Source organism: Sodiomyces alkalinus (genome assembly GCF_003711515.1).
Source record: "Sodiomyces alkalinus F11 unplaced genomic scaffold SODALscaffold_2, whole genome shotgun sequence".
Lineage (NCBI taxonomy): Eukaryota > Fungi > Ascomycota > Sordariomycetes > Glomerellales > Plectosphaerellaceae > Sodiomyces > Sodiomyces alkalinus.
This window is the reverse complement of record NW_021167080.1, coordinates 2,975,302-2,995,603: the sequence shown is the minus strand read 5'-3', so window position 1 is coordinate 2,995,603 and position 20,302 is coordinate 2,975,302. Positions and strand designations below refer to the sequence as shown.

General features: G+C 57.9%; 5 protein-coding genes and 1 non-coding gene across 6 annotated transcripts; 1 reads left to right on the top strand and 5 right to left on the bottom strand.

Annotated features, from left to right (window-relative positions):
- Nucleotides 1–255: 255 nt before the first annotated feature.
- SODALDRAFT_348916 (hypothetical protein) lies at nucleotides 256–4,965 on the top strand. The gene is made up of 3 exons (XM_028613394.1): nucleotides 256–1,235; nucleotides 1,320–2,383; nucleotides 2,477–4,965. Exons 1-3 carry the CDS (start codon nucleotides 569–571, stop codon nucleotides 4,484–4,486), a joined length of 3,741 nt encoding a protein of 1,246 aa, XP_028468545.1. The 5' UTR covers nucleotides 256–568; the 3' UTR covers nucleotides 4,487–4,965.
- Nucleotides 4,966–5,023: 58 nt separating this feature from the next.
- On the bottom strand, nucleotides 5,024–7,137 carry SODALDRAFT_307137 (hypothetical protein; the record flags this gene model as incomplete). Its single annotated transcript, XM_028609056.1, has 3 exons — nucleotides 6,483–7,137; nucleotides 5,372–6,409; nucleotides 5,024–5,275 (listed from the first exon to the last, which is right to left on the bottom strand). Exons 1-3 carry the CDS (start codon nucleotides 7,074–7,076, stop codon nucleotides 5,024–5,026), a joined length of 1,884 nt encoding a protein of 627 aa, XP_028468544.1. The 5' UTR covers nucleotides 7,077–7,137.
- A 156-nt stretch (nucleotides 7,138–7,293) lies between these two features.
- SODALDRAFT_t51 lies at nucleotides 7,294–7,365 on the bottom strand. Its single transcript has one exon. It is a non-coding gene; the product is annotated as a tRNA-Ala (tRNA).
- On the bottom strand, nucleotides 7,337–8,661 carry SODALDRAFT_330477 (Sm-like ribonucleo protein). Its single transcript, XM_028611204.1, has 4 exons — nucleotides 8,577–8,661; nucleotides 8,349–8,489; nucleotides 8,135–8,185; nucleotides 7,337–8,033 (listed from the first exon to the last, which is right to left on the bottom strand). The coding sequence occupies exons 1-4, from the start codon at nucleotides 8,577–8,579 to the stop codon at nucleotides 7,836–7,838; spliced, it is 393 nt and encodes a 130-aa protein (XP_028468543.1). The 5' UTR covers nucleotides 8,580–8,661; the 3' UTR covers nucleotides 7,337–7,835.
- Nucleotides 8,662–8,915: 254 nt separating this feature from the next.
- Nucleotides 8,916–10,903, bottom strand: SODALDRAFT_330476 (guanine deaminase). The gene is made up of 2 exons (XM_028611203.1): nucleotides 10,387–10,903; nucleotides 8,916–10,242 (listed from the first exon to the last, which is right to left on the bottom strand). The coding sequence occupies exons 1-2, from the start codon at nucleotides 10,676–10,678 to the stop codon at nucleotides 9,062–9,064; spliced, it is 1,473 nt and encodes a 490-aa protein (XP_028468542.1). The 5' UTR covers nucleotides 10,679–10,903; the 3' UTR covers nucleotides 8,916–9,061.
- Nucleotides 10,904–11,677: 774 nt separating this feature from the next.
- Nucleotides 11,678–18,524, bottom strand: SODALDRAFT_103778 (fatty acid synthase subunit beta dehydratase). Its single transcript, XM_028606474.1, has 3 exons — nucleotides 18,290–18,524; nucleotides 12,935–18,207; nucleotides 11,678–12,876 (listed from the first exon to the last, which is right to left on the bottom strand). The coding sequence occupies exons 2-3, from the start codon at nucleotides 18,132–18,134 to the stop codon at nucleotides 11,762–11,764; spliced, it is 6,315 nt and encodes a 2,104-aa protein (XP_028468541.1). The 5' UTR covers nucleotides 18,135–18,207; nucleotides 18,290–18,524; the 3' UTR covers nucleotides 11,678–11,761.
- Nucleotides 18,525–20,302: the final 1,778 nt, after the last annotated feature.

Below are 20,302 nucleotides of genomic sequence, written 5' to 3'. Positions count from 1 at the left end.
ATCAGCGACACCGTCAGCCACAGGTTCTCGTATTATGACCCCTCCAGCCACATGCGCACGAGTTTCGGCAAGACGCGGTGGGGTGGTAATAACAAGCCCTGATGAAGCCACCCCCCTTTCTGGGGTGCCACTGCCGACCCACATTCATAACGCAATGGACACGACGAAAGGAACGACCTTGGCGCGACCGACAACAATTCTCCCACTCCAACCTGCTAAGGATTCTCTTCATTCTCATTCGCAGCGCGCACAATTCTCTCCCCGATCCCCATTTCCCTCGCCCCCATCCCGCGCCTGTGCCTCGACCCATTGTAACGCGACAACCAGTCGTAAACACACATTTTGGCCTCATCGCGTCAATCACGATCAGCAATCTCCCACGGCCAGGTTCCAGCTTACGCGCCTTTTCCTGTTAATCCAGCCAAAATCATCACCACCACCACCACCACCACCACCACCACGACCATCGGCATCATCGAAGCTCGCTTCATCGTCATCTTCTCCTCGCGCCTGGAATCGCCAGAGCCATCGTCGGCATCACGGTAAACCACCTACACCACCGGGTGCCATGGCCGAAGCTCTGCTGGGCCTTGGGCCTCCGGGCGGCGGCAGCGGTGTGGACGCGCTCTCGGGCAAGGTCCCCATCTCGCACCTGGACCAGATGCAAGACCAGCTGAGGCAGCTCCTCGAGACCAAGATGCAGCCCACCCGCGCCGAACACGCCACCATTAGCTTTGACCTGCGCGGCCCTGTGCAGTTCACCATTGTCGAATCCGACGCCGAAGCCCATGTTGATGTCGATCCTGCTCTTGCCGCCAGTGCGACCCGGGACGGGAGCAATGGCAACGATAATAACAATAATAACAATAATAACAATAATAACAATAATGACAATAATGACAATAATGACAATAATGACAATAATGACAACAGCAACAACAGCAGCAGCAACAGCCGGTCGATGAAGCTCGTGCGCACCAATGAAGTGGTTATGAATCAGCCTCAGGACGACCCTGCTATGCAACGCGCCGTTGCGAAGCAGATCATCTCGCTTATAGGTGCGACTGACGGTTGTTCCTGGGCCGTACGCGACATTTCCAGGGGATCTCACGGCTGGGCGTTGACCTACCATTGCAAGGACTCCCTTGCTGCCTGGATGAGGCAGAACGCGAAGAGTTTGGACAAGTCGGCCATTGCCGAGTACAGCCAAAAGGAGCTCGATCCGATTCATCGAGGTATGTGTGATCCGTTGCCTTTTCCTTGCCTTATGATGCGATTCCTGACGAAGATTTCTTTTCTTTTTCTTTCCCATCATGTAGCTCGGCCGGCGTTTGATTGTCGTGGATCAATATCCATCATCTTTTCCAAGAACTCGCGGTCCATCAACGTCAAGTACGACCACACCCCGCTTCACAAAACCGTCGCCGATGTGGCTGCACTCTATCGCCCGCCCCCTCGTCCCGCACCGGTGAATCCACCCACCCTGGATAGGCCGAAGAAGACCCCCAAGAAACGCAAGTCAGAGGCTGCCACGGGCGACGCGACGCCGGCTGGAGAAGGTGGCACTGCCAGCAAGCCCAAGAAGACACCGAGGAAGCGCAAGTCCACTGCGGCCGATGGCGAAGGAGGGGAGGGTTCGGCTCAGCCGAAGAAACGAAGAAAGAAGAAGTCGGATGCGAACGCCTCGACTCCCGCTGGTCCCATGATGCCGCCGGACTATCCCGGTGCCGCGCCCGTGGACTCTACCAACCAGCCTCCGCAGTATGGTCCCCAGAGCGTGCCTGCTGGGTCGGGCGAGTACCCTGACGCGCTCGTCGGGCATGGCGGCGCAGCCGACGATACGGCGGAAGCCAAAGCCCAGGCGGCCCAAGCTGCCGTGGACAGTGGCATCCACTCCCATACGCTCTTGAATGTACCCCCGGCAGAAGCGGCACGGCGACGTGAGACGGCTCTCCGCCTCCTCACCGACGCCAGCGTCGACCCGGCGACACTTTCCGAGGAACAGTTCAGCATCTTCGCCAACCAGGCCCCCGAGCTGCAGAAGGAATCGCTCATGATGTTCGTTAAGTACGGCGCAGAGCGTCTGCGTATCGTGCATCCCAAGGACTCGGCTGGCGGCGCTAGTGCTGGTACTGCTGCATCGACGAACAACTCGGCGACACCAGAGCGGACATCGCAGAATCCCGACTCGGCAGGCCAACCCACCCCAGCCGGTACCGAGACCCCGGCTCCCGCTTTGGCATCAGGAGCCGGCCAAAATACTGACTCCAATGTGGCGAACGGGGCGGCATCTGGAGCCGCAGCTCCGGCCTCGAACACGCCGAGCCGTAAGCCACGCCTCTCCCGGGGCTCTTGCATTCCCTGTAAAGCGAACAAAACCAAGGTAAGCATGATTAGAAGCAAGGAAACATTTCCCCCCTTTTTTCTTTTTTCTCTTTTCTTTTCTTGTTTCTACTTTGCTAACCATCTTCTGTAGTGTGACAGTAAGAAGCCGTCGTGCGCTCCTTGCCGCGACGCTGGAGTTCAGTGCCAGTATCCCCTGGAGAAGCAACGCAAATCTAAAGGTGCAACAAAGTCTGCTCCTCGTGTCGAGTCGGATCCCGAGGTTGAACCTCAACCTCAACATCAACCTCAATCTCAACCTCAATCTCAACCTGAACCTGAACCTGAACCTGAGCCTGAACGTCAATCTGAACCTGAACCCAGTGCAGCCCCCCAGCAGGATCCACCATCGGAACCTGTACATCAACTTCTGCATGCAGCTGCACATGAATCTACGCATGAATCCGACTCCAAACCCGACCATGGCAGCGACGAGATTGAGACGATTGACTACACATCCAACATGCCCGTGGCTGGCATGCTCACGCCGGCCGACACCTCTAATCAGGATTACTTCGGCTCTGGCTCAACCGGCTTGCAATTCCCACAGTCCGTGTCCAACGATGTGGACCCGGGGTTGCAACCGTCTAGTCTCAGTTATTCCGAGTCGCATTCTCACGCAGAGCAACCGCCCCAGTCGAATAGTCCTCAGATGGCAATGCGTCAGACCAGCTCGGCGAGCCAACAACGTAGCCCGTTGGGCGGGAGCCAGACCCTTTCGGAGGCAGAGGCGGCCTTGAGCCTCTCAGCCTATGCTAGTGGCTGGCAGACATCGACATCCCCGTCCGGCCATTTTGGAGGCACGGAACACCAAGCGTCAACGACCACTGGGCAGCATCTGGCACGACAGCACCAATCGAGGAGTTCGACCCATCAAGTCCAACAAACTTCTCCGTCGACGCAAATTTCGCAAATCTCAGACGTCCAGGCTCAAAGCCAAGCTCAGCATGTCTATGGAAACCTCGAACAATCGTCGGGCACCGTGTCGCATGCCAGTGTCCAGCACCAACAGCAACGGTCCCCCACTGTCCACGCCGCTCAGTCGGCCAATGCGACGCCGTCTCGAAGTTCGCCGTTCCAGGCAGCGGCGCAGCTAGGGCGTGCCAAATCGAGAACCGGTCATGGGAGCCAGACACGGACCCCTCTAACCGATGGTCGGAGAACAACACCGACCCATCATGTCGTTCAGCAGCAGTCGCTCCCCTCCACGCAAACCCCGATGATCGACACTTCAGGCTACAGCACGTCGACTGGTATGGGCGGCGCTTCAAGCTACAACGCGTACGGAGGACGGTACTCCGCTTCTTCTGCAAATGACCAGTCCATCGGGAAACTCGGCTATGAGCCCTACGCAGCGCAGGCAGTTGCAAGTAAGAGAGCATCGTCGACTTCTGCCACGGCTCATGGCCACCAAGCGTCTCCACAGCAGCAACAGCAGCAACAGCAGCGGTCGACGGCGAATTCGTACGCGCCTACTGTGTCGTCGACAGCGAGTCAGTGGCCGAATTCTTCTCAGTCTCGGAGCAGCCGCACTTATGAGACGCACTCGGCTATGGCGGCCTCGAACTCGTACGGCGGACAACAACAGTCTACCCCGTCGGCACAGCAGCAGGCTTCATCTTCGCAGCAGCTGTTTAATCTCCGCCTTGACGCTTCTGGGGCGACGCAACCGTCATCGACGTCTAGCTCGTATGCGCAGCATCAGCAGCCGACATACCATGGTTACTCCCACCAGCAGCAGCAGACCCAGGCGCAGTCCCACCAGCGGGCCCACCAAACGAGGCCGCAGCAGCAGCAGTCGCAGTCGCAGTCGCAGTCGCAGTCGCAATCGCAATCGCAGTCGCACCAGCACCAGCACCAGCAACAACAACAGCAACAGCAGCATCAGTCTAGCTGGTACGGCGGCTTCGGCAGCAATACCAACTCGTTCGGGACAACCAACGTTTCTTCTTCCACTACGTACGGCACGGCTGGCGATACGACGGGCTCCTACCAAGCCCATCAGCAGACGACGCACGGATCGCTTAACCTGCCTACCAACCACAGTTATGGGTCGAACGATGATCTCTATGACCTGCTCAAGGCCGGGATGCACACGCGATAGGATTTGTTTTGCGGTTAAGGCTGAAGGGTGCGCGGAGACAGAAGATTAGGCTGGGGTGGGGGGAAGAGAGAGGAGAGGGCGAGAGGGCGAGAATTCAGACAGTTATCTGGAGGGGCAGGCATGTCTACGGTTGGGAGATGCGGTTTTTGGTCGAGTTGCTTTCAGAACATGCCAAGGCGTCTCCTTTTTTTTTGTTCTTCTTTGTCTGCCTTGGCTGTTACCTCTTGATTTCTCTTCCTCTAAGTGACTGTCGCCGACTTGATCATCCTTTCAGAGTTTGTGATGTCGGTTGAACTTTGTGTGTTGTAAATCGATTGTTTTTGACATGCTGTGGTGGTGGTTGGGGGGAGTGGTAGTTTCTGGTGTCGCGAAAAGGGGAAAAAAGAAGAAAAGGAGAGAAAAGAAACGGCAGTAGGAAAAGTCGGTTCCTTTACGCTCTTCTATTTACGTCTACGTAGCAAAACGACGCAAAAGCTGAGCTCTCCATCTATCCTCACAACAAAGGCACCCCCCCCCCCTTCTTCCACCCACCCACCCTCAGTCCACCGGATCAGCATCCACGTCCCCTCCACCACCCAAGACGCGTCGCCCCGTAGTCAGCTCCCTCCTCGACTTGAATGTCGGCGGTTCTCGATCCTGTTCCCACACGGCAAGCAGTCTGGCTAGCCCGGTGCGCAAGTCGAGGCCGCGCCGCTCGGCCTCTTCCAAGAGCCACCATACGCGCTCGTCGCGGGCATCCAGGGAGCGGCGCACGAGCACCAGCCCCGTCTCCCGCGACAACCATGCCGGCTGTTGTTGTTGTTGTTGTTGTTGTTGTTGTTGTTGCTGCTGCTGCTGTTGTTCCGTCGTCGACTCGATCCCAAGAGCAGAGCCCGGAACAGGGACCGGGGCAGGGGCAGGAGTAGTAGCGCCCAGCATATCCACGCAGCGATACGCGCTCTCCAAGTCGCCGACGCGGGCAAACTCGCGCACGGCGCGCTCGAAGGAGGCGCGGTCCCCCCGGAGGGCGGCGTCCGGGTTCTCGGAGACGAGGAGGCGCAGGGTCTCGGGGTCGTCGCAGGCGCGGAGCAGGTGGCGCAGGGTAACGCAGTCGGGGCGGGCGCGGGTGTAGCGCGGCCAGTCGAGGTACATGTCCAGCGCGGCGTCGAAGCCGGACCCCGCGACGGCGCCCTCGAGGACGGCGTTGGCGGCCTGGAGGGGCACGTGGCGGTGCTCGGACAGGAGGAGGCGCTCGAGGGCGTCGAGGGCCTTGGGCAGGAGGGCGGGCTGGGAGCGCAGGGCGAGGTAGAGGGAGCGGGTGCTCCCGTCCGGGACGACGGAGAGGGCGTCGTGCATGATGCAGAGGACGCGGAGGGCGCCGTCGAGGTCGCGGTGCGCGGCGTAGGCGTCGACGAGGGCCTCGTAGTGGTGCAGAGCCAACTTGGCGCCGCGGGCGGAGAGGAGGTCGGTGACCTGGGTGGCCAGGTGCGGGTCGGCGTGGCGCGCGGCGGTGTGGAGGACGTTGAGCAGGAGGCCGTCCGGGAGGACGCGGCGGTCGTGTTCGAGGAGCCAGTTCCAGGCGTAGCTGGTGCCGACGTAGTGAGAGGCGCGGCTGCAGGCGTCGAGGAGCTGGTGCCAGAGCGGCAGCGGGATGCCCTCGGCGGCGGTGGCGTGGGGCTTCACGTGGGCCATGCGGACGGCCTCGTCCAGGAAGCCCTTCTGCAGGAAGACGAGGATGAAGATGTCAATCATCCAGTGGGGCACGTCGGCGGCATATTTGTCGAGGATGTCGTCGAATTTGGAGGCGGCCAGCTCGTATTGGCCGTCGCGCAGCAGGCCCAGGGCGATGCTGCATTGGCCGTTGGCGTCGATTTCGGTCCACGATTCTTGCATGGCCGAGAGGATCTCGTTTCGGAGGAGGTAGTTTGGATGGACCGCGAGGACCTAGCGAGCAAGATTTCCCGTCAGCCGAGAACGTCACAAAGTGATGGTGATGGTGATGGTGCTAGTCACGAACCTGCAAGGCCTCATGACAAAGCCGTGAGCCCGTAGGAAACTTCAACGTCTTCATCTCAGCCAGTAGCTGCGCCAACATGTCGGCCGAGCCCTTGGTGTCGCGCGCGCTCGCTATCAAGCACTCGTACATCCTTGGATTCGGCAGCTCGCCGCGCTCTTGGACAAGGTGCTTCACAAGAGCGGCGGTGACGAGGAAACCGTCCGGGCGATTCCGCAAAACCTGCAGGGCTTCGGTAATTTGCTCCGTCGAGGCTGAGCGTAACACATTCTTATCCAGTTCTTTGGGCGATGGTGTCTCGGCCAAGGTTCGCGCCGGGTTGGCGTTTCTCCCCTTATCGTCGTTCGCTCGGCTGTTGCGTCGAGGGGCGGGAGCCGGAGAAGTTGCGGTGGCCGTGAAGCTATATTGCCGTTGTTGTACATGACACGGCCGTGTTCTGGAACCGAATCTCGAAACGGGAGCTCGTCGCGGCGTTGCATGAACTCGTCTGGGGAGAAGGGGAGCGGGAGATCGAAGCAGCCGAGATGCGACAGCTGGGTCAATGGAAGGGCATAAGCATCGCCATAGCCCATCCAATACGAACCTCGAGTTCGACATGGAAGATTGGAAACTATATTACCCGACCAAACAAAGGGTGTCGGGGTTGGATGACTCGGTGGATGAAGGATGGGGTTCAAGGATTCAAGAGCCGTCTCGGTCAGAGCTTGAATTTCTATGGAGTAGGTGGGTCGTTATCTCGGTGAGATTTTATCACGTGATTATTTCATCCTCGGCGAGAATTGACCGAGCTCAGACTGGTAAAAAAAAAAAGGGATGGACAATCCGCGAATCGAACGCGGGACCTTCAGCATGCTAAGCAGACGTTATACCACTAAACCAATCGCCCATTGATATTTGTACAATGGATGATCGTAACTATCAAGGTTAAGCGTCTCGATATTTCTTGTCCTAATCAGTTCATGCGTTATTTGGCGCAGTTATTTTCTTTGGTTTCTTGGGCTTCTTTGGGTTCTTGACTCCCCTACTCCTACCTATCTGCACGGAACACCAGGTCCATGGTAGAGGGGGGACATACATGATACCCCATGATATCCGTCCACTGCACTGCGTATACCCATCACCATGATCCCATCCCATGGCCTCCCAAAGCCCGCGCAGTGCGCCGACGGAATTGGAGACCGACCTCGGGGGAAGAGGTATGCACCTTGGGTGTATCAGGGGTATTCGCTTTTCCCCGCCTCTCCTCCTCCCAGATGGGTGTGGGTGGCCCAGTACGTAAAACATAAAAAGGGTAGCAGGTTTGGTTCGCTGGTTCGTTTTCGCTTTCGTCATGCCACATGTTTTGTCGTGAACACCTCAAGCACCACGCCCCCTTCCCCTTCCACGGCCCTGCCCCCTTCCGCCACGACCCCGATCGCCTCCCCGTCCGCCGTGATCGCCTCTGTGTCCTCCTCCGCCGCCGCCGCGACCTCCCCGGAAGCCGCCCTGTTGGTGGTTCTGCTGGTTCTCCTTGACAATTTCGATGATTTCGTCCGGTACGCGGAGATATTTGATCTATTCCGTCCAACGGTACTTCCTGTCAGTCCATTGCGATGCGCTACAACATGGCGCGAAGGTAGAGGGGGGCGGCATGGATGGATAATGCGCGAACGTACGTTGTTACCCTTGACATATACTTCCGGAATCCTGACGAACTTGTCTCCTTCCTGTTATTCGAGTGGGCTTGGTTAGCTGCGATTCCCTTTTTGTGTTTTTCCAACTTGTTCGCCTCGCTCTCCCCCCCCGGGACCTCGGGACCAGGAGACGTCGGTGAACTGAATGAAGGGGCGCCAGAAGGGGGGGAAAAGAAAAAGAAAAGAGATTTCGTACAGGACTGGTCTGCACGACCTCCTTGAGGGTCAAATTCATCCATGTATCGCACATGACCAAGTGTCCGTTCAGGGTTTCGCCGTTCTTCAGTTCCACGAGCATGGGGTGCCCTTGGGCAGCGTTTAGAAGTCCTAGGGGTAGCTGTGGTGTTTGCGGTTGCGACGGGGGTTAGCGGCCAGTCTGGTACCTTTGCATCGCAAAAGGCTGTATGGGATAGACTTGACCCACCATGTTGGTTGATTTCTGGGAATTTGCTCGACGTGATGCTTGGTCGAGCAAGGTTGTGTGAGAAAGGTTGATGACGGTGGTAGCAATGGCGACGGCGATGGGCGATGGCGATGGCGAGTACCGTAGTACCGTATTACGCTGCTGCAAGGCTGAACCGAGTTTCTGGCTGTTGATTGGCTGGATGGGGTCTGGGAGCTTGGGTAAGCTTGTATGTACTTCGTACCTGTTCTGTTAGTGGGGCATTTCGGTGAAGACCCACCCAGTGGCACGGTGTGTGTCGGTGAGACTGTCACTATCCCCTACTATCCCTAAGACAGTGCAGGAACGTCTGTTTGTGAAATTGCGTCTTGATTCGGGTTGTCGTCACTGTAATATCACTGGTCTACTTCTAAAATCTACATAGCTGCCCTGTACCTGTATAGATGATGACCCTCTTGCCCCATGTTCAGCCACCTTCTATCAAATAATGCTTCCCACCTCTACGTCTACTGCCGAGAGTGGACTAAACGCCCCCTCACCCAAACCATCTTCGTATTCCTATCATCCCCATTGAAGAGCCATTTGGCGATCCTCTCCTCCCAGGTCTCCCACCCAAAGATATCCACATTCCCCGCATCATCCCCTCCCTTCCCGTCATGGGTCTCCGTCTCCCCCATGTCATCCACGACAGCCAGCCCGACAAGCTGCGCATCCCACTGCTTCCCAACCTCGAACCCACCCACCGCATCATCCAGCCCAAGCACCCTAGCCCCGCCCCTCGTGGCCAAGAACAGCACCTCCTCCGCCGTCAGCTTGGCCGTCTCCCTGTTTTTTCCCTCAGCCAGCCCCATGGCCACATGCCTCGACACCAAGCTCGCCTGCCTCGCCGCCTCGAGCACGGAAGGGCTATACCCGCCGCTCACATCCGTGCCGAGGCCGACCTCGACGCCGCGTTCCCAGAGCCGGCGCACGCGCGCCGTGCCGGACGTGAGGGCGCTGTTGCTCGCGGGACAGTGGGACACCTTGGCGCCGCGGCGGGCCACGAGGTCGGCCTCCTCGTCGGAGAGGTGCACGGCGTGGGCGAGGACGGTGCGCGGCGTGAGGAGGCCGTGGTCGTCGTACACGGCCGCGTAGGAGGACGAGCCGGGGAAGAGGGAGCGGACGAGGTCGATCTCGGGGAGGTTTTCCGAGATGTGGGTCTGGATCGGTAGGTCCGTCTCTGCGTGGAGGGCGGCCAGGCCGCGGAGGGAGTCGGAGGTGCAGGACGGGGCGAAGCGGGGGGTGAGGATCGGGGAGATGAGGGAGAAGTCGGGGTCGATGGTGCGGATGTGGGCGATGGAGGCGCGGGCGGCGGCGAGGGAGGCGGCGGGGGATTCGTCGCGGTAGTAGGAGGGGCAGAGGTCGGCGTGGTCCATGCAGACGCGGCCGATGAAGGCGCGCTGGCCTAGGGCGAGGCAGATGTCTGCGAGGAGGTTGGTGGCGGCGACGTCGATGGTGGCGTAGTAGGCCGATGTGGTGGTGCCGTGGGAGAGGGTGCGGCGCACGCAAGCGGTGTAGACGCGCCGAGCCTTGTTCAGGTCGGAGAGGGAGGCTTCCAGGGGGAATGTGTAGGTATTCAGCCAGTCGAGGAGGGTGGACTTGCCGAAGATGCCTGCGTTGGGATATTGCGAGGCGTGGATATGTGTGTCTGTGGTTGTTCAGTGGCGTGTGGGGGGGACGGCCGCAAAAGAATGAAAAAAATATAAAAATATAAAAAAATAAGGGAAAAAATATAAAAAATAAAAAATAAAATACAAAGATGGAAAAAAAGGGAAAAGAGAAAGAGACATACCAATGAATCCAGGGAAGAAAAACTGCCCCGGCTTGCAAGCAACCACCTGGACATGTTCACTCTCCCAACCTAACCGGGGGAAGACATGCTCCCGTGCTTTTGCCAGGTCGCATTCCGGCTCGATGGCGACGATGACGCCTGTCGTGTCGACAAAAACGCCTGCAGAGTGCAGGTATTCAAGCTCCTCCCTCGTCTTGGAGTGAACAAAGTTTCCCAAGAAGAGTTTGTTCGCGTTAAGAGACCCAGGTCCCACGCCATCGGGCATGTGCATGTCCTGGAGAGGTTCTCCCATCTTTGGTTCAGGTGCAAGATGGGATGCGCAGACGGGAATGGGATGTTGGCTCTGCCGCCGGTATTTGAAGATTCGTTGAAATGCCGGCGAGACCGAGAGATCAGGAAAGCCGACTGGAATGAAGGAAAGTCAAACAAGACGAGGCGACGACGTTAAGTAGGTAGACCGTAGAACGGGGCATCAAAGACAGAGAGACACTTGTCGGAACTCGGAGCGAGAACTTGACGTCTTCGGCGTTAGGTAACCTAAGTAACTGCCCCCTCACCGTTCCCCACACCGCGCTGCCGCTGCCGCTGCCTTCCTTCTCACGGCGGTCGCCGCCGGCCGATGGAACCCCGAGGTGTGACGAAAGGCTTACATAATCTCGTGCCCTCGACCTTCTGTTACCGTCTGTTACCGTCTTATAATCCATGCTACATGGTCCTTATCATGGCCTGGTTGTTCTTGATTCAGATTCTTGATTCAAGGGTATTTCTTCGTGCGGAAAGATGGTTGGCCATGCGCCGGGACAAGATCATGGGCCAGCCGGACGTCAAACGGAACGGAACGGGACGGGACGGGGAAATATAAAAAAGACCGGGACCGTAGATGTACGGATGTGCCGGCTTCTTGCATCTACTTTACCTTATCCCATCTGATCGGACCGACTCGTCACACTCCAATGTAACCACGTTTCAAGGTGCTCGGCTCTATCCAAGTGGGTGACCATGTGTCTAGCCGGCGACATCTCCGGCGACATTTCCTTAAAGAACGGTCTGAAAACATCGATTGGATCTAGACAGTGCACTTCTCTATTTGCTCCCATACCATGAAATATTGCGCCCCTCGGGCGAAAAAGAAAGACTACTAAACTAATAGGCATATTGTACGTGGCAGACTCGTGGTAAAACAAACAAGCAACATTACAATAGAACATAAACAAAAACAGACACCGAAACTTCCAGGTGTAGTACAAGCATCATGTCCCCCATCTATCAAAGTCTTCCCCCTTTTCGTCTCTTTTTACTTTGGTTCGCGGGGCGTCCGTTTCCCCTCCATGCGTGGATATATGTTGTCCCCCGCCACTCCTGCCTCAGCCTACACTCAGGCAGCCGAGCCCGGGCCCTCGTGGTGCCCATTGACCCCATTCACACCATCGACCCCGCCCGCCGGCGCATCCTGCGTATAGCTGTCCCAGTTGGCCAGCACCGACGCAATCTTGGGCGAGTTGGTCAGCTTGTACACCTCCTCGAAGTACTCCCGCGTCAGCGCGAACGGCTTGGCCGTCACGTTGGGGATGTATTTGCCCACGAGCTTGGACGGGTCGATCGTCGTCCGGTTGATCTTCTTGAGCAGGAAGCTCCGGAACGGCTTGACGCCCGACCGGAGGAACGTCGAGTGGAACGGCACGTCGATGCCCTTGAGCGGGATCGTCGCGAACCCCCTCTGCAGCTCCAGCGGCGTCGGCTTCCTCAGCGTGTCCTCCGCGCACCCGCGGATGATCTCCCGCAGCGCGCCCTTGGCCTCCTCGATGTTGGCCCGCATCTCGTCCACGTCGATCTTCTGCACCTTGAGCAGGTTCGTCACCCCCGTCAGCGTGTCCAGCGCCCGCAGGTCGCCCGCCGCCACGTACTGCATGTTGGCGATGTTGTAGTTGACAATCTCCAGCAGCCACCCCGTCTCCTCCGCGATGTTGTTCACCACGAACTGCAGCGCCTCCTCGTTGAACGTCTTGGAGATCCGGCTCGGGTTGATCGCGCACATCGAGTAGTTGGACCGCCCCGCCGCGTCGCGCTCCACCGCCACCTGCATCGTCAGGCCCCGGTAGAACACCACCGACACCAGGCTCTCGATCGGCATCACCTCCGCCAGCGCCGCCAGCGCCGAGTACTCGCCGAGCGAGTGGCCCGCGAACGTGCAGTCGCGCGGGACGAGCCCCTTGGACTTCATGTCCTCGAAGCTCGCCTTCTCCATCAGCGTCAGCGCCGGCTGCGTGAACTGCGTCGCCGACAGCAGGCCCGTCGGCGACCGATACGTGTACGACGTCGTCTTCTCGTCAATCTCCTTGAAGATCTTCTCCGACTTGATCGACCCGTCCGCCGCCACCGTCTCGAACGTCATGGCCATGTAGTTTTGCCGGATAGCCTTGCCCCGGGGCCCGCCAAAGTGGATCGTCAGCTCCTTGGGGTTGTTTCTGACGATGTTGGTGATGGAGAAGCCTATCATTTTTGTTAGCCGGGCCATGAGAGAAGAGGGAGAAAAAAAAAAAACCCGTACCATAATTGTCCAACAAGTACTTGTCGGCCCGTTCCCACACCTCCTTGGCCACAGGGCTGCTGGCATACAGCTCCATACCCATACCCTGCTCCTGCGAACCCTGACCCGTGAACACGTACGCAGTCACCGGCTGCTCAATCTCAGCCTCGCCAAGGAGCACCTTGTCTCCAGTGTCCTTGTTCGTCGCCTCGACCTTGATGATCTTGCGGCCAGCCACCATGCCCACGTGCTCGAGCTTGACCAGGATCTCATCGTTCGGCAGGACCATGCCCGCGAGGGACGCGTGGAAGCTGCGGACACGACCAATGTTGTTCTCCGCAGCCCACGTCTCCACGAGGCTTCGCACCGCCGCGCTCGAGTACATGCCGTGCGTAATCGTGCCGGGGAGGTTGGCGTAGGCCGCGAAGATGCGGGAGACGTGGATGGGGTTGTAGTCGCCCGACACCCGAGCGTACGTCTCGTTCGACGACGGCGCGCGGAGCTGCAGGGGCGTCTTGCCGCTCAGAGGGATGGGGTTCTCAAAGTTGAGAGGCTGGTCGAGAGGGGTCCCGTTGCGCTCCACGTAGTCGATCACCGGGTTGCCGTGCGAGACCCCCGCCCTGTAGTCGACGCTGGCCACCTGGATCACCTCCTTGGTGGGAAGCTCCAGCAGGACCTGGCCGAACGTCTGCACGCTGCTGAACACCGTCTTATTCTTGAATTTGAGGAAGCTCTGCAGCCGGAACGTGAGGGTCTTGCCGAGGAGCTGGATGTCCTGGGGCAGATCGTCAATGTTGAACCACTCCTTCGACTTGAGGATCGACACGTCCTTGGTGGTGGCAAGATGCACTTGCACCGGCGTCTCCGTATTGCGCTGGAACGTGTTCTCGTAATCGGTGTAGGTGCCGCGGTACAGGAACTGGGACGTCACCTCCATCACGGCTTCACCGCGACGCCAGATGGTGCCGCAAACCTCGACCATCTTTCCCGAGTCCTGGTTGATGACGGCATTGACCTGAGCCGTAGTGTTGACCTCGTCGCCCTTCTGGAGAGGCTCCGCACCCGGCATCATCCGGAACTGGTTCGACAGGTGGACCAGTTTGAGAAGGTCGCCGTCGATTGTGCGAGGGAAGATGGGCTTGGTGATAGCTTTCCACCCGACAACGATGGCGAAGTCCATGGGCGCATACACCGTCTTGCCAGGCCGCTCGACGAACGCCTCGCCTGTGTTGCCAACAGCGTGGACGAAGTCATTGATGCCCTCGCCGGTGATCACAGCCGATCCGCCGTCAAACTTGCTGGTGACGTCGGCATCAAGGTCAAGGGCATCATGGCCGAACCAAGTACGCCAGTAGAACGCCTTGATCCGGTCGTTTCGGCTTTCCATCACTTCATGGATGGGAGCGTAGCCAGTCTCGGGATGGTACGTGAACTTGAGCGGCAGCGAGACGGGAGCGCCGAGCGCGGTCGTGTCCTTGATCATGCTGACCACAATCTCATTCTTGCCGACGAGCTTGACCTCGAGGACATCGACGTACTTGCCATGGCGCGGCTGCTCCTTGACCACAATCCTGGTCCGGGAGGGGTCGTTGGGATAATGGATCTCGACGAAGAGGCCCCGCACCGGAGCGAAGATGCGCTTCATCGGGTTGGTCTGGAACTTCTGGCCCTGGACCAACACGTCGGACGTGAGGAGGGCGTGGCGCCAGCTGCGGCGAGGTCCCGCGAGCAACGCCAGCCAGGCTTCCTCGCTGGGCATTGTCGTCCCAGGCAGCGCGACGAGACGGTAGGTGTTCTTGGTCTCATCATACGAGGTGACCAGCCCGTCCACATCCTCCACAGGAATTTCCGGTTCGCCGAGTTTACCCCCAAAGTACTCGATGACCGGGATCGCGTTGGCATCGCCGTCGTAGAGATCCTGGGTGAGACCAGCGATATGGGCGTTGTGGATGCTGTCAAGGATGTCCTGGATGGGCTCGTCCATCTTGGTCGAGTACTTCGCGGCCATGGGACCTTGCAGGATGCAGGTGCGGCCGACATCTTGGTCAATGACGGCACCGAGGTCCTCCGCTTGCCAGAGAGAATCCTTCTTGAAGAAGAACTCAAAGTTCTCATCCAGGGCAGGCACGAAGGTGACGGGCTTTTGTCCACGTCGCTGGCAGAGCATCAAGAAGTGCTGCACATCTTGGGCATTGATGATCTGCTCCTCGGCCTCGGGGTAGCTGGCCAGGATCCTGGTGACGGTCTGGAAGGGGGTATCGAGTTCTCCAAAGTCCTGGAGAAGAGATGCGTGGTCACGGCCAGAGGTGAACCGCTCCTCGACGCGATGGATGAAGTCGCCCGTCAGCTTCTTGAACGAAGGGTCGATCCACCGCGACTCGTGCCTCACGTAGAGGAGGTCGACCATACGACGGACAACCTCGCCATAGGTCATATCCTCCAGGTCGACAGCCTCGCCGGCCCTGTTGCGGCCGAACCACACCTTGTGGAAGTCGTCATTGAGCTTCTTGATGATGTAGCTCCGGTTCTTCTTGAGCTCGGCCACCCGCTTCTCCTTGGGCAGGCTGAAGATCTTCTTGTCCATCTCAGCCCAGAACAGGACACCGCGTGTGGCAAGCTTGTGGATAGGCTCGCCCATCTCAGAACGGACGGTGACGACTCCGCCGGCGGGACCCTTGTAGGTCTGCTCCCAACCCTCGTCACCCACGCCCGGGGCATCGACAATGGCCTGTTTGGCCGCCTTGCTGGTATGCGCCTCCTTGGCGACCATCATGCGGCTACCAAAGAGAGTGCCATCGAAGGGCATGGGCGGGTAACCAAAACGCCTGGACCACTCACCGGTGAGGTAAGGGTAGGTGTCTTCGGCACCACCAAAGCCACTACCGGCCACAAGGACGATGTTGGGGGTGCGGCGGATGCGGCCGTACATGGTCAGAATGGGCTGATGGAAATCCTCGTAAGAGTGGTGGCCGCCTCCACGGCCGCCCGTCCACTGCAGAATGACGGGGAAGTCAGGGTTGGCCTTGGCGATATTGATGACGGACTGGATGGCATCGACAGAGCCCGGCTTGAAGGCAATGTGCTTCAGACCGAGAGTCTCAATGTACTCCTGGGCAACCTCGATGGACGGGACGCCGGCTCCGATGGTCAGACCCTCGATGGGAACGCCCTCAGCCCTGAGGCGGCCGATGAGGGGGATCTGCCAGCCCATGGCACGAGGGTTGACGTAGATGAGATTCACAGTGATGCCTCGACCGGCGGGGATGGCGTTCTCGATCTTGGAGAGCGCCTCGGTCATGGTCTTGCCATTGTAGTAACCGCCACCGGCCAGCTCAACGTGGTAACCGGCATTCATGGTCGCAGCCACGAAATCCCAGGGCACGGTCGTTGGGGTCATGCCGGCGACCATGACAGGTGGAAGGCCCAGGAGTCGGCTCATCTTGGTGTCGACGAAGGTTTGACCGCTTACGGTCCTGATGAGCCGCGGGCCAAATTCCTTCACCCAGTCCATGGCATAACGTACGGCGTGCTCCTCGTCGCGATCGAAAAGCTCCGACTTGTAGCCCACCTCGGTGATGGTGCCATTGACCGAGCCGGCGAGAATGACATGCACACCGGTTCCCTCCTTGTTGCGGCTGGCTAGAATACCCAAGCCGGAGATACCGCCAGGGCCGAAGTCCAGCACGTGAGTGGCACCGGGGAAGATGGTAGCCTTCTCCCAGTTGACCGGATCTCTGGTGATCAGACGGACGAGGTTGGGAACGATGTTGCCGTTGACCTCCTCCCTGATGTCCTTGCCGCTATTGGTGTCGAAGACGGGGATGGCAAGAGACTCGGAGTCGATCTGAACATCCTTGAGGTCGGCGTCGATCAACTCGGTCGCTTCGGCGAGGTACTTGCTGTGGAAAGGAGCGCTGATGGGCAAGAAGCGGTTCACGAACCGGCTCTTCCGCTCGGTGTGGGGGATCCTGTTCTGGTCCAAGCCGGTAGCGGCCTTCACCTTGCGCAGCTGGGCATTGAGACCACAGAGGGAGATGGGAGGTCCAGTAACGACGAGGTTGCGCGGGCTATTGATGAGCGAGATGGAGATGTGGCGGTCGGCTGGGAGGTATTGGTTCGTGGCATCCACGTGCTTCTGGACCTCGGCCTGGGAAAGATCCCGGATGCTCAACATCGGGGTAGGAGCGCCCTCGCCGTTGTCAATCGACTCGCGCATCATGGTCGGGGCAAGCGATGTCCGGGGGAACACCTGCTGACTGCGGGCGCCGATCCAGAAGAGGATGGTGAGAGTAGACTTGGCGATATCAGCCCACGACTCCCAAGAAGAGGCCGCGGCGGTGGCGGCGGCCAAAACGACGCCCTGGGAGTGACCGGTGGAGCCCTTGAGCCTATCGCGCATCTTGCCGGGATCGATACCCATCACCTTGCAGGTGACCTCGTAGTGGGCGAGCTGGACCAAGCCGATCAAAGGGAAGCTGACGGGGGCCGAGACGAGGTAGTCCACGTCAGGGGTGGCATCTTCATGCTCAAGCCAGTTGAGAATATCAAGACCCTTGGGATACAGCTTCTCGGCGCCGGGATGTTTGGAGAGAGTCTGGAGCAGCTCGGCAGCATCGTGGATGAGACCACCGAGCAAAGGCCAGTAGGTCTTGTAGATCTCACGAAGCTCGTCAAAGTACTCCTCGATGTTGCCCTGACCGCCAAAAATGGAGTAAATTCCGGCAGCGCCGTCTTCGGCGGCCCGGAAGAGGGCAGACTCGTGTTCCTTAATGGGACGGCCAACGGTTATCCGGGCGTGGTAGTAGCTGCGAACCACCTCGAGCTTCTTGGCATCGATGCCGGGGAGAGTTGCCACTAGGGCATGGACCTCGTTACCCTGGAGGTAGGCACGCTCGAACTCGACGAGGACGATCTTGAGGACGGCCTCATAAGAGCCCTGTTCGTCATCTTCGCCCTTTTCGATCTCGTTGGCCACAAAGCCCATGTACCTGGCAAGAAGCTCGGCGACGGATGATGGCTCGTCATCCTGAGCGAGCTCGTCTGTGGCCGTAGGAAGAGTGGCGGCGAAGCGATCGTTCAACTGTTGAGCGTGGAAGTGGAGCGAGGTCGGAGCGAGAAAGGAGGTTTCGAGGGACCCATGACGGAGAGTGAGAGGACGGAGAGATGAGTTCGAGCGAGGGGTGGAAACGCCCGTCTGAGGGCCTGTGCCTGTACCGTACATGGCGAATTAAGGGGTATTAGAACGAGAAGACGAAGAAAAATAACGACGGATCTCGTGATATGGCGACTGGGAGCTGCAGAGACGGCGGGAGAAGATCAGTCGTGAACAGAGGACCATGGGATGGGGTGAATTGAGCAGGCGGATAGTAGACTTACCCTGCCACGTCTGACTCCGTGTACTCAGCGAAGAGCAGGAGACAGTGCTTCTTGTAGCGAACGGCACCTGTAAACTGCAAATGGGGCAGTTTCAATGGAGATTCGACCTGGAGGATCAAAGCTCCTGCGCGTTGGTCGATTATGAATTTGAGAGGGAGGTATTTTGCAGTAGAGAAACCACCACGAGAATCCAACACGAAGGAGAAGAGATGTAGTTTAGGGGCGGAAAAGGGACGGAGTGTCAGAGTCCACAAGGATACGTGAGAATAAGGGGGAATTTGGAGGGAAGGGTCGTGAAGTGTGGACAGAGAGGAAGGACAAGAAAGGATGTGACGATATGTTTTCTTTTCTTTTCTTTTCCTTTTCCTTTTTTTTTTGTCTGTCGGCAGGGTAGGAAATGTACCGGAAGCAGTACGACGCGACAGGAGGGAGGAGTCCACGTTTCTTTGCCCCTTGCTTGGCCTTTTCGTTTCGCTCGAGCGGAATCGAAGGAGTCGTCCGTCGTTCGGTCGTCCCAATAACTTCGTACCTAGGTGCGTGATGGATGGTGGGTCGTTCAATCGTTCAATCAATGGATGGGATGGCGGGATGGAGGGATGGGATTTTTGGCCCCTTTCCCAATGAGACTTCTACCCAATGGTCCCGGTTCCCGGCTCTCAAAGCTCAACAGTATCCGCAACAAGTATGTACTTCGTACGAAAAACGACAAGAAAAATTCTGAGCTTCTCGACGGGGATTGCTGCATGGAGGGGCGGGACTTGGCTCTGGGAATCTGTGGTGGGATCTGGGAGCTCTGTGGCTGCAGACTGCAGGGTTGTGGTGTGACAGGGTGCAAGGTGGCGTGAATGGTGGGTCGGTACAGAGGTATGGGTAGAGGGTAGGTGCAGGTGGGTGCATGCTCGCCAAATTTTTAGTTCTGTTGGGGCAACGCGGCAGGGCAGCATGTACCTGTACTTTGTCTGTAGTCTGGACGATCCTTCAGGGATGCGCGAAGTACAGGTACGTACAACGTACAACGTACTCGGTTCAGGGTCTCGTATCGACCATGCATTTTCGACTCGGTAGCCGGACAAAACACGGCATGTTGGATTTTCATTTTGATTAATTCCTGGCCTTTTGCTGGATCGGGCGAATGTAAATTCCGGGGGTTTTTTTCTTCTTCTTTTTTCCCCTATGGCTTCTTTCGCTTATTATCCCTGCGTGCAGGGATATAGGCATACGTTGTACACTTCCATCGTCTTGCTATCTATCTCACGTTATAGTATGTTGCGAGTACGCATACAGCTGTTGCCTATTGTGTCTCTGAACTGCAGTATTTCAGCGGTGTAAGTGTAGCTGTATGTATATAGACTTTGCTGGTCCATTAGTCTCCCTTTTATTCAGCTATTGCTTTCTTGGCATGTCAATGGTAACTTTTGCGCAACTAGCCCAATTGACTTTACAAGTCGAATCTAGAAGTTCAACCTCGCTCCTTAAGTTCTCTTGCATACCTTAGCCCATAGGTAATACATCACTTGTCGTTGTTGTCCGGTAGTACCGGTGTTAAAGTAATTTGTCCTTCGTCGCTGGATTCAGTAGGCGGTCAGTCAGCTTCCCCTACCTCCTATTACGCAGTAGCCTTGGGCTCATTTCCCATCAATGGTGGGTGGAGGCCCCAACGAGGTGGCAAGTACATGTACTGTGACGGTACAGACGTGCAACGATGCTGAGACGATCACCACGACTCCACCTTGCTTGCGATATGATCCACGTCTAAAAAAGGCTATGGAGCAGGCATTTCTACGGATACTCCGTCATACGACTCGTGGCGAAGAGGAATGAAGGGATTCAGCTCAGCTAGGGGGAGAACCTCTCCCCGCGTACCCTGCGATCTCGGCTTGATGCCGGACGAAGTGCGAATACGTCTGAGACTTACGGGAGTCGGAAAGGTGAATCGGTAGTGGGAGATGGGAGATGGGAGATGCGAGACTTGAGAGCTTCTGTGATTGCATATAATAACTGATGTTGAAGGAC